At 43.5% G+C, this 12,779-nt stretch overlaps 1 protein-coding gene across 1 annotated transcript in view; it reads left to right on the plus strand.

Annotated features, from left to right (window-relative positions):
- Positions 1 to 12,779, plus strand: part of LAMC3 (laminin subunit gamma 3) — a 75,483-nt gene that overhangs the window by 17,159 nt on the left and 45,545 nt on the right. The window contains exons 2-4 of the mRNA XM_074293891.1: positions 744 to 1,048; positions 5,109 to 5,239; positions 11,664 to 11,830. Coding sequence (XP_074149992.1) covers positions 744 to 1,048; positions 5,109 to 5,239; positions 11,664 to 11,830 — 603 coding nt within the window. The remainder of the gene's footprint in view (positions 1 to 743; positions 1,049 to 5,108; positions 5,240 to 11,663; positions 11,831 to 12,779) is intronic.

Below are 12,779 nucleotides of genomic sequence, written 5' to 3' on the forward strand. Positions count from 1 at the left end.
ACAAACAGGACTAGATTAACTCTTCCTTTGGAGAAGGAAAACCACTCCAGACTCTTTGCTAAGAAAACCCCATGGAAAGTATTGGTGGGTTATGGGGTCACAGAGTCAGGTACACACAACTTAACGACTGAACAGTTCTCCCTTCTCCACCCCTTATATATTTGTTGGAATATATTTGGTTGATTACAGAGACCATCTCCAGGATCAGTGGATAGAAGTACAGAGTTTTAATGGGGAATTATTTCACCTGGAGCAAAAATAGTGGAGCAGGGCAGGAGTGATGCAGAGGATGATCTGGCCACGGGCACGGTTGTGCAGACCCAAGGGCAGCTGTGCTGCACTGTAATTTAGGTTGACAGAAGACCAAAAGGTGATGCTAGAGTTTGGTGATCTGTCCCCACAGGAAAGAGGGACGTCTTCCTGAAGAAGAAGCTCAGCTGCCAGGAAGGCAGCCTACTTCCACTACCCCAGAAGTCAACATCCTGGGGCAAAGCCCTGCTCTCCCCATGCAAGCCCTAGGGAGGCAGCTTTTAGCTCCCTGTAAGAACTTTCTGACACTGATAGCCAACAGTGGAATAGACTGCCTTATGTCTCCCCTTCCTGGAAGTGTTGAAGAAGCAGCTAGATCAACAACTATTTAGATTGTTTAGAGCCACAGACTTGTGTGGGTGGAAGGGCTGGATAGTTGACCTCCCAGGTCCTGATCCTCTGAACAGCAAGGGCTGATTTCTTCTTGACTGCAGGAAAAGCTTATGAGATCACCTATGTGAGGCTGAAGTTCCACACCAGCCGTCCTGAGAGTTTTGCCATCTACAAACGCAGCCGGGCCGGGGGCCCCTGGGTGCCATATCAGTATTACAGTGCTTCCTGTGAGAAGACGTACGGCAAGCGGGAGGGCCAGTACCTCCGGCCCGGGGAGGATGAGAGGGTGGCCTTCTGCACTGATGAGTTCAGCGACATCTCTCCACTGAGTGGAGGCAACGTAGCCTTTTCCACCCTGGAAGGCCGGCCCAGTGCCTACAGCTTTGATGAGAGTCCCATCCTGCAGGTAAGAGAGGTCCAGCCTGGCTCAGGAGAAAGGCCTGAGTCGGGAATTAGCACACAAAGGTGCTTCAGTTCTGGCTCTTTGTCTGATCTCCAGCAAATCACAGGTCTAGAAGTCATGGAACTAGTATGGGGAGAAAGATCTGGACCAAGAATCAAGAGACCCAGTTCTGCTCATGGGATATTCACATAGGTAATTGTGTGAACTTGGGCAGATCAATTAACCATGGAGGCCTCAGTTGCCTCATTTCTATATTTTGAAAAGAGTACACTAGATAATCTCTCTAAATTTCCTTCTAGTTCTACATTTTGTGATTCTGGCATCTGAGCAGCTGTTAAACAGGAAGATGGAGCAAATGTTTTGGAATTCTCTCACCTTAATATTAAACTGCTAGTATGAATGAACTAACAAGAATCTTGTTTCCATTTTTGCAAAAGAGGGAGAAATTTGTTCATAGGGGTACTATTTCACTAGCTGGGAACTAAGTGGGGTTATAACCTGAGACCATCAGCAGATTCACTCTTTCAGAAAGCAGGGCACCATGAAACGACTCCCAGACCATGTCAGCATCTCTGACCCTAATCATTTGTGCAGCCAGTATTGGCATTGTTAATCAGTCACCAAAATGTATTAAGTGCTAATTATGCTATGTGCTAGGCAGTAGAATAGAAAGACCCCCCCCCAAAAAAAAAGGAAGAAGAAGAAGAAGGAAGGAAGGAAGGAAGGAAGGAAGGAAGGAAGGAAGGAAGGAAGGAAGGAAGGAAGAAGGAAGGAAGGAAGGAAGGAAGGAAGGAAGGAAGGAAGGAAGGAAGGAAGGAAGGAAGGAAGGAAGGGAAGGAAGGAAGGGAAGGAAGGAAGGAAGGAAGGAAGGAAGGAAGGAAGGAGAAGGAAGGAAGGAAGGAAAGGAAGGAAGGAAGAAGGAAGAAGGAAGGAAAGGAAGAAGGAAGGAAGGAAGGAAGGAAGGAAGGAAGGAAGGAAGGAAGGAAGGAAGGAAGGAAGGAAGGAAGGATGGAAGGAAGGAAGGAAGGAAGGAGGAAGAAGGAAAGGAAGGAAGGAAGGAAGGAAGGAAGGAAGGAAGGAAGGAAGGAAGGAAGGAAGGAAGGAAAGGAAGGGAAGGAAGGAAGGAAGGAAGGAAAGGGAAGGAAGGAAGGAAGGAAGGAAGGAAGGAAGGAAGGAAGGAAGGAAGGAAGGAAGAAGGAAGGGAAGGAAGGAAGGAAGGAAGGAAGGAAGAAAGGAAGGAAGGAAGGGAAGGAGGGAAGGAAGGGAGGAAAGGAGGGAGGAAACAATTCCTGTCCTCAAAGAGCTTGCTTTCTATCTATACTTGCCATGCTCACCCTCACCCCTATTAGACTATAAGCTTTTTAAAGATCCGGACTATGTCATTTTTCATCTCGATGTCCTCAGTACCCATCACAATGCCTTGTTCCAGTCACAGTGTTTAATACTAAACTGAATATTTGCAGAATGAAAGAAGTTTCACACTAGATGAGCTTTGCCTCCTCAGAAGAGTCAGAGTTACAATAATCTGCTAAGGGCAAATGGAGGAGTGCTAGAGTTGGGCAATGGAGAAAAAAGGTTTTAAAAGTGCCTCAGTGTCAATAAGGAGTCAATTAGAGATGAGTAAAAGGTTTGCTGGGCAGCCAGAAGGACTCAGTTGGAGGTAGCTTTAAATTGTGGCAGAACCAGTCAGAAAGATGTTTTAACTACCTCCAGCCAGGTTTTGTTATGTGGAAGTAGATAAAATGGAGGAAGATGGTGATCATCTGCCCCAAGGGGAAAAAGCATGATGGGAATGGCAAAAAATGTAGAGTGCAAGGTATTGAAGTGAAGGAAAAGGCTAGGGAAATTTGCTAAGCTGAACATTGGTCCAAGATAAGGTATTGAAGAAGGTGCAGTCAGACACTTGAGTCATAGACAGGGTAAGGATATTGCTGAGTTTAGGGACTGTTGGTCCTAACAAGGGTGAACAATTATTGTTTGGCAGGGAAGAGAAATTGCTAAGGACAGAATGCAAGCCAGCTACCAGACTGGGTGATGGTAAGAAGCAATGGTTTCGTGAGGACAGAGACTGTTTTGGTTTTGTCTTTGTATTTCCAGTGTCTAGAGCACTGCTTGACTTGTGGTAGGCACTTAATCAATGCTTGCTAATAGGTTCATTGATCTGATTTTAAAAATCCAGATTCAAATCTTGGTTCTGCCTTTTTTGTGACATTGGTCAAGCCAACTTCTATGAGACCTCAGTTTACTCATTTGTAAAATGAAGGATTTGGGCTATACTCTCAAGCATGAAGGAAGGAAGGAAGGAAGGGAAGGAAGGAAGGAAGGGAAGGAAGGAAGGAAGGAAGGAAGGAAGGAAGGAAGGAAGGAAGGAAGGAAGGAAGGAAGGAAGGAAGGGAGGGAGGAAGGGAAGGAAGGAAGGAAGGAGAAGGAAGGAAGGAAGGAAGGAAGGAAGGAAGGAAGGAAGGAAGGAAGGAAGGAAGGAAGGAAGGAAGGAAGGAAGGAAGGAAGGAAGGAAGGAAGGAAGGAAGGAAAGGGAAGGAAGGAAGGAAGGAAGGAAGGAAGGAAGGAAGGAAGGAAGGAAGGAAGGAAGGAAAGGGAAGGAAGGAAGGAAGGAAGGAAGGAAGGAAGGAAGGAAGGAAGGAAGGAAGGAAGGAAGGAAAGAAAGGAAAGGAAGAAGGAAGGAAGGAAAGGAAAGGAAAGGAAGGAAGGAAAGGAAAGGAAAGGAAAGGAAAGGAAAGGAAAGGAAAGGAAAGGAAAGGAAAGGAAAGGAAAGGAAAGGAAAGGAAAGGAGGGAGGAAACAATTCCTGTCCTCAAAGAGCTTGCTTTCTATCTATACTTGCCATGCTCACCCTCACCCCTATTAGACTATAAGCTTTTTAAAGATCCGGACTATGTCATTTTTCATCTCGATGTCCTCAGTACCCATCACAATGCCTTGTTCCAGTCACAGTGTTTAATACTAAACTGAATATTTGCAGAATGAAAGAAGTTTCACACTAGATGAGCTTTGCCTCCTCAGAAGAGTCAGAGTTACAATAATCTGCTAAGGGCAAATGGAGGAGTGCTAGAGTTGGGCAATGGAGAAAAAAGGTTTTAAAAGTGCCTCAGTGTCAATAAGGAGTCAATTAGAGATGAGTAAAAGGTTTGCTGGGCAGCCAGAAGGACTCAGTTGGAGGTAGCTTTAAATTGTGGCAGAACCAGTCAGAAAGATGTTTTAACTACCTCCAGCCAGGTTTTGTTATGTGGAAGTAGATAAAATGGAGGAAGATGGTGATCATCTGCCCCAAGGGAAAAAGCATGATGGGAATGGCAAAAAATGTAGAGTGCAAGGTATTGAAGTGAAGGAAAAGGCTAGGGAAATTTGCTAAGCTGAACATTGGTCCAAGATAAGGTATTGAAGAAGGTGCAGTCAGACACTTGAGTCATAGACAGGGTAAGGATATTGCTGAGTTTAGGGACTGTTGGTCCTAACAAGGGTGAACAATTATTGTTTGGCAGGGAAGAGAAATTGCTAAGGACAGAATGCAAGCCAGCTACCAGACTGGGTGATGGTAAGAAGCAATGGTTTCGTGAGGACAGAGACTGTTTTGGTTTTGTCTTTGTATTTCCAGTGTCTAGAGCACTGCTTGACTTGTGGTAGGCACTTAATCAATGCTTGCTAATAGGTTCATTGATCTGATTTTAAAAATCCAGATTCAAATCTTGGTTCTGCCTTTTTTTTGTGACATTGGTCAAGCCAACTTCTATGAGACCTCAGTTTACTCATTTGTAAAATGAAGGATTTGGGCTATACTCTCAAGCATCTGTTCCAAAGCTAAATCAATGATTTTATCATGAATCTCAGGTTAAGTAGCCTCAAGGAAACTGATGGAAATGGTAAAATTGCACAGATAGTCCACAGTTCAAAAGCAGAGAGATGACCTCTCAGTCACAGGATTCTGTGGCTATCCTCAGCTGGAATGTAGAATGTCCTGGGGGGGGAAAGACTACCAAGGAATTGGGGGGGGGGGGAGGCACATGCCTACATAGCCACTGATGTGTGTCCCTCCCCCCTTCCCACAGGAATGGGTAACCAGCACAGACCTACTCATCTCCCTGAACCGGCTCAACACATTTGGGGATGACATCTTTAAGGACCCTAAGGTGTTACAGTCCTACTATTACGCCATCACTGACTTTTCTGTGGGGGGCAGGTAAGTGGGGGTAGATTCCAGTGACGTAAAGTGAAAGGTAAGAAGCAGTCCCAGGCCACAGCTGAATATAAAGAACACCTGAGCTCTGTAGTTTTTGAAAGACAGAATGAAAAGACTCATATGAACTGATGTAAAGTGAATTGAGCAGCACCAAAAGAACTGCACATAGTAACAATAATATTGGGAAATGATTAAATGTGAATCTCTCAGCTATTCTCAGCAATATGATGATTCAAGACAGTTCCAAAAGACTCATGATGAAAAATGTTCTCTACCTCCAGGAAAAGAACTGGTGGAGTCTGAATGCAGATCGAAGCATACTGTTTTTTACTTTCTGTATTTTTTCCATTTTTTTTTCTCTACTGGGTCTGTCTTCTTTCACAATATGACTAACATGGTAATAAAGGTCAGACTGAACTGGCTTGAGGGTTGACTCAAGATTCCACCAAGAAGAAACAAATTGCATGCCTTTCTCAATGATCATTAAATAAAGGTATTTTGATCCAGCCCTGGTATTTCATCAGAGGAGGGAACTCCCAGTGTGGAAACTCTTTCTGCAGTTTAGTACTTCATGTGTAACCGTCTTTGAGAGTTACCTCGAGGGGGCAGCTAGGTGGCAGCTAGCTGGCGCAGTGGATAGAGCACCAGCCTTGAATTCAGGAGGACCCGAGTTCGAATCTGACCTCAGACACTTAACACTTCCTAGCTGTGTGACCCTGGGCAAGTCACTTAACCCCAGCCTAAAAAAAAAAGACTAAAAAAAAAAAAAAAAAAAAAAGAGTTACCTGGGCTGCTTTCCATAATTTAAAAAGTAGCATGTGTCGGAGGCAGGACAGGATCTCCCTACATCAAAGTTGACTTTATATCCACTATCCCATAATGTCTCTGATGGTAAATGCCCTGTAATTGACACTCTTTTTTTTCTTTTTTTAAATTAATTTTATAATTATAAAATTATAAAAAAAAATTTTTTTGACAGTACATATGCATGAGTAATTTTTGATTGACACTCTTTTAAAAGAGTTTCTACTCTACTATTAATCACTTATCAACTCTGACTTCAGTTTGTTCATCTGAAAAGTAGAGATAGTTTCCCTATGTTTTTGTCACCAAACTGCAGGAAGAAAAGTATTTTATAAATCTTAAATAGACCTTAAAATAAAAATGAGTTATTATTATTATTTAAAATCACAATATTGGAAAGGATCTTATCAACCATGCTATTGCCTTTGTATACTCATACATACATTTTGACATCCTGACAAAAGAATGATAGAAACCAAGTCATCTTTCTCATTGTTATCATCAGTTATTTTTTTTTTTTAGACCAAGAGAAAAAAATCCAGGTCTCAAATTCCAGTTCTACCAGGTCTAGCAATATGACATTGGCCACGTCACTTTTTCTAAGACTCAGTTTCCTCCTTTATAAAAGGATGGACAAGATGATGTCTAAAATCCTTATCAACAGTAACATTCTAGGGCACTAAATGAAAGAGTACCACTTAGCAGGCTGGGAAAAATAATGAGGGGAAACAGTCTGTTCTGATCTCATTGATTTGATCTTCTCAGCAAGTCCCTTTGGCCCATTCCCTTCATCTCCTTCCTCTTCCCTTTCTGCATGCTCAGCACTTCTCCAAGTGAGGGAGTCTTGTCCACTAAGCACAACTGACTGCTATTGATTGACTGGGGAGGAAGTCAAGGCAGCTGAGGGGCAGAATGGAAGGAGACTGGTGGGAGGGAGTGGTTGTGGAGAGAAAGAGAAGCAGAGTCTCATTAAAGAAAATTAAACAATGGTTTTTGAACATCCTGTTAGGAAGGATTTCAGGACAGAACAGAAAGGTAGAATGTAATGAGGACTTACTGACCCATCCAGACTACCAAGTCTGCCCCAACTCGGTAGCCCAGTAGGATCAGGCAATCGATCCCCCTTCCATCAGTTCCCTCCTCCTTCCTGCACAGTCCTCCCCTGAGAACAGAGAAGAAGGGAAAACAACAATTCTGGAACTGAGTCAGACTTCCCTCATCTCTCCTCCCTACTCCGTATTTGACTCCGAATGCCAACTTTTACACAAGTGGGCAGAATAAGAATTATAGAAGCAGATGTTAGAACAGGAAAACTGTCTGAGCTAGGAAAAGCCTTGCGATAGAGAATGTCAAAGCTGAAAGGAAGCTGAGATCATAGATTGTCCAAGGTGGAAAGAGCCTTAAGACATAGACTGTGACAGCTGGAAGAACTGAAGATAGAGAAAGTCCACACTAGAAAAGGACTTAAATCACAGAATGGCAGATCCGGAAGGCAAATAAGTATACAGGACATCTAAGCTGAAAGGGGCTTTAAAATAGAGGTTATCAGAGCTGAAAAGAACATAGAATACGGAACATTAGAGGAGGGACCTTAGACATTTAGTCGTACGTACACGTACACTCACACACATTGCACATGAGTACGTTGAGTCTCAAAGGGAAAGCAATATGCCTTTTGTCACATAGCAAATCAGTGGCAGAACCAAGACTGGATTCCAGGCTCTCCAACATCATAATCCATAGACCAGAGTTAAATGGAGATGGTCTGGAATGATAAAGAGGCCCAGAAAAGAAACAGCATCCTTACGGACCCGAAGGCTGCAATTGGGTGACTTGCCTTAAATCACTTTTGATTTCCAGTCTGGGTTCTCCTAGGCCTCAGCCAGACCTGCCACTGGCAAAAAGCTGATCCTGCCAATTAGTAGCCCCAGCTCTATTTCCAATGGGGCTCTTGTGAAACTCAATCTGTTTCCACTTTGCCTAGATTTGCAACCTCCCTAGCTTGGGCTTGGAAGCTGCTGAAAGAACACTTCTCACCCCTGCCCCCATACAACTGAAAATGAATGGAAAAACTTCTCTGCATGACCCAGAATTATTCTAGAAGATAATATAACATGGAGCCCAGGGAAGAGCCCAGGATGAGGAATCTGGAGAAATAGATTTTGGTCTTGGTTTTGCCACTAACTCTGTGTGTCTTTGGGCAAGAACTTTTCCTCCTCTCTGAGTCTCACTCTCCCTTCCAACTGTAATATTCCATAACATGAAGGCCTTTCCTGTTCCAACCACCTGTGATGACACCTCCTCATCCAGGGAGAGAAAGAGGGAACAATTGTTTTGAGGTAGGGGCAGGTCTTTCACCTTCTGAACAACTAGCACCCAGCTAACGACAATGCAGCTGGAGGAACACAGGCAGGAGAAGGGAAGGCTGAAGAAGGAAGGCGGACTATAGCCCAGGGGTGATAGTGCCAGTCACTCCTGTGCCTCCTATTGTTCCCTTGAACAAGATCATCTCAGTTCAGAACCCAGAGCTATTCTAGTGCCCTAGCCAATCCACAAACTCCATGTACCTGGCACTATGCGAGGTATGGTACGGATCGCACACAAAAGCAGGACAGAAAAGGAGACTTTTTTTTTTCTTTCTTTGAGTGGTTTTCACTGGTGGAAGACCCAAAAAAGGAGCCTACTTCAAACCATTAGAGAGCAATACAGGGTAGGACATTTCTTCTCCCCCAACCATTCTCCACCCCCAGGATATATGAAGGAAGGTGAGAAAGGCTCCCAGAGGAGCACTGGAAGTGGGGTGGGCGAGAGCAGCTGCATTTCTCTGGCTCCTGCCTCATCCCCACTGGATCTTCACTTTGAAGCCTCCAGGGAGAGGGAGAGCAGCCTGGTGGGATAGGGAGAGCAGAGGTCTCCAATTGCTCCTCCTCCTCACCGCCCTTCACTTTAGGGGGGGTTTGAGGCAGAGAACATCTGGATTCAATTTACATCAGTCCAGACCACCCTCAAACCAGCAGCTGGTTTTAGAGAGTGATGCCGGACAGGTGGTCCTGCAAGAAGGCACCCTCTGGCTCTCTGCGGGGAGTCCATCCCTGTCCCCAGGACCAGCCTGACGCCCAACCATGAAGTAGTCAAAGTTGTCCTTTGACTAAGCCATGCTGGTATATGGAGATCAAAGCAGCCTATTGAGAGGTCTGATGTCTTGGGTCTATTCCAGGAACTGCCCCTCCATCCTCTTGCTGTTGCCTTAATGAGCAGCACAGCTCTTTTTAAATTTTATTTCTTCTTTCCCTTCCCTTTCCCCTGTCCATGTAGGGTATCCTATATCTGTGGGTGTTCTTCCTAAAGAAATGTAAACCTTGATCTCCCAAACCTCAAAATGTTTCTTGGGGTTTCTGGGCTAAGGCCATGCCTTAAGCCCAAATCACTCTAGTTCTCACTGATTGGCCAACAATAGGTCCCAGGCCAAGCCCCACTTGGTTCCTGTTTGGGTCTTCACGGTCTCTGAGTGAATGTAAATAGCAAATGTTTCTGTTTGGCCAGATAACCCACGGATTTTCCCCTCCATGATTTATATTTTTCTTTTCTTTCTTTCTTTCTTTTTTAAAAACAGATTAAAGAGGCTTCATTTCTTACCTAGCCTTAGGTAATGGGTAGTTCCCTCAGTCAAAGTGAGACCTGTTAAAACTTAAAAAGGCCAAGGTCTCCCACTTCATTCAGGGCCATCTCCAGTCGTCGTGATCTATCTCTGACCACTGGACTCAGAAGGCCCTGGAGGAGAAAGGGAGGCTGGTGATTCTTCACAGTCCTCCCTCACTTTAATCCAGTTCATTTGCCTCCCATGGTGTCACCTCCCTGATGTCGGGGTCCTCTTCCTGAACACAGGATAAACCACAACAATCTTAAGATATGTCCTCTCCAAATTTAAAGAACTAACCCATAGAATAATGGCTCCCTAACTCCCAATTCCATTTAAATGAAAATGACTTTATATTCAGTTGAACTTATTGAGTATTTATTGAGCACAAAATGAGGATGAGGGATTGTCAGTCCTATGGGAGGAAAGAAGAGGACAGATAGGTACTGAGGGACCTGAAGAAAAGACACAATCCAAGCACCCAGGGACAGTGTGATGGTAGTAAGAGTGGGTGGAGCTCATTTCAAAGGGCAAGGGCCTCCTTATTGAGAGTAGGGGTGGAGTATCTGCTACAGCTGCTATCTTTAACCCTGTTTAATTATCCCCTACATTTTTACTTCCATCTAGAAAGAAGTACACTTTACTCAGGGTAGCTGCCAAGTTTGGGAGGAATTCAGCAGCCAGATAAACAATAGGAATAGAATCCAGATTCTTGTCTCTGGCACAAAGTGTTTAGAACCATAGGCATAGACCCAGCTTTGGAGAGAGAAGACTTTGAGTCTTATTTTTGCTATTATGTCCACAAGGCTCTGGAACCTCAGTTTCCTTATCTGTAAAATGAGAGAATTGCCCAAGACAGTCTAGAATCTATGATTCTATGGTTGCTTTTGTTAGCAGTTACTCCTAGGGTCATAGATTTGGAGCTGGAAAGGATCATAGAGATCAAGGCCATACTTCTGATTTTTTAATAGTATTTTATTTTTCCAAAAACATGTATGTAAAGATACTTTTCACATTAACCTTTGCAAAACCTTGTGTTCCAAATTTTTCTCCCTCTCTCCTCCCTCCCAATTCAGCAAGCAATATGTTATAAGTTAAACAGGTACAATTCTTCTAAACATATTGCTGTATTTGTCATGTTGTACAAGAAAAATAGATCAAGGGGAGAAAGAAAAACAAACAGACAAACAAACAGAAAGTGAAATACTATGCTTCAATACACATTCAGTCTCCTTAGTCCTTTCTCTGGATGTGATTGGCATTTTCTATTCCAAGTCTTTTGGAATTGCCTTAGATCATCTCATTATTGGAAAGAACCACATCCATCACAGTTGATCATCACACAATCTAGCTATTAGTAATGCACAATGTTTTTTTGGTTCTGTTCACTTCACTCAGCATCAATTCATCCAAGTTTTTCCAGGTTTTTCTGAAGTCAGCCTGCTCTTCATTTCTTATAGAACAATAATATACCATTCATTCATAAACCATAACTTTGTCAGCCATTCCCCAGCAGATGGGCATCCACTCAGTTTCCAGTTCCTTGCCACTACAAAAAGAACTGCTGTAAACATATTTGCACATGTGGGTCCTTTTTCCATTTTTATGATCTTGTTGGAGTACAGGCCCAGTAGTGAGACTGCTGAATTAAAGGATATGCAGTTTTACAGCTCTTTGGGCATAGTTCCAAATTGCTCTCTAGAACAGTTGGATCATTTTACAACTCCATCAACAATGTATTAATGTCCCAGTTTTCCTGTATCCCCCTCCAACATTTATCATTATCTTTTCCTTATTTGCATTACCATCTCAGCCAGAAAGAGCATACTTCTGATTTTACATATGACAATCATGACCCAGAAAGGATAAATGTTTCTCCCAATCACACAACTGAAAACTTAGGTCTTCAAACTATTATATCCACTACATGATGCTGCCTCTACTACAGGTGCCCCGTCTCACCTCCTTGTTTTTTCCCTCCAGGTGCAAGTGTAACGGGCACGCTAGTGAATGTGTGCTTGATGAAGGAGGCCAGCTAGTCTGCAGCTGCCAACACAACACTACAGGAACTGACTGTGAGAAATGCCTCCCCTTCTACCAAGACCGGCCCTGGGCTCGGGGCACAGCGGAGGCTGCTAATGAGTGTCTGCGTAGGTATCTTAGGGAGGAATCAGCCTTGAAGCTGTGGGAGGGGGAGGAAGATGATGAGCTGACAAGTGTCTATTTCTGCTGCTACACATGTTGGAAGATGGCATGAAGGCACAAATAGACTTAGGAAAATTAGCATGTTATCTGAGTTCTCAACAAAGCTCCAATTGGGGGGAAAATGCCAATGTCTTCCCTGGCAGCTGGCTCTTAGGAAGGCCTTAATATCATGGATCTCTCATAAAAGAACTTTTAGAAATCAGAAGATTGTAATTTTAGAGCTGGAAAGGACCTCAAAAGTCATTGCGTTCAACTCATTTATTTTATTTATAAGGAAACTGAGGTCCAGAGAAGTCAAACAAATTGCCTAAAATCACAAAGGTAGTTAATAGTAGAGACAGAGGAACACTAGATATTGCAGTAGATAGAGCACTGGCACTGATGTCAGGATGACCTGAATTTAAATCTGACCTTGGACAATTATTAGCTGTGTGATCCAGGGCAAATCACTTTACCCCAATTGCCTTGTCAAACAAAAAAAGAAAGAAAGGAAATAGTAGAAACAGAGTTCAAACCTAATTCCTCCAACCCAAAATCCAACATTTCTTTCTATTGTATCATGCTAATTGATTGCTCACTATTTCTCACCTACCCCCAAAGCCAATCTGTCACCAAAACCCATTGATTTCACTTTGTAACATCTTTAGAATATTGCCTCTCCTCTCTTCTGATATTGCTACTACCCTGACGCAGTCCCTCCTCACCTCACACTTGAGGTAGCTGGATGATGGGTCTATCTACCTCAAGTCTCTCTCCCACTCCAGGCCATCCCCCATTCAGGATGATGATATTCCTAAAGCACAGGTCCAACCAAGCCATCTCCTCCTACTCAATAAAATCAGTGGCTTCTTAGTGTTTCCAGCATCAAATAAAATTCCTGTGTTTGGCCTTCAA

The sequence above is a fragment of the Sminthopsis crassicaudata genome, chromosome 2, assembly GCF_048593235.1.
Source record: "Sminthopsis crassicaudata isolate SCR6 chromosome 2, ASM4859323v1, whole genome shotgun sequence".
NCBI lineage: Eukaryota > Metazoa > Chordata > Mammalia > Dasyuromorphia > Dasyuridae > Sminthopsis > Sminthopsis crassicaudata.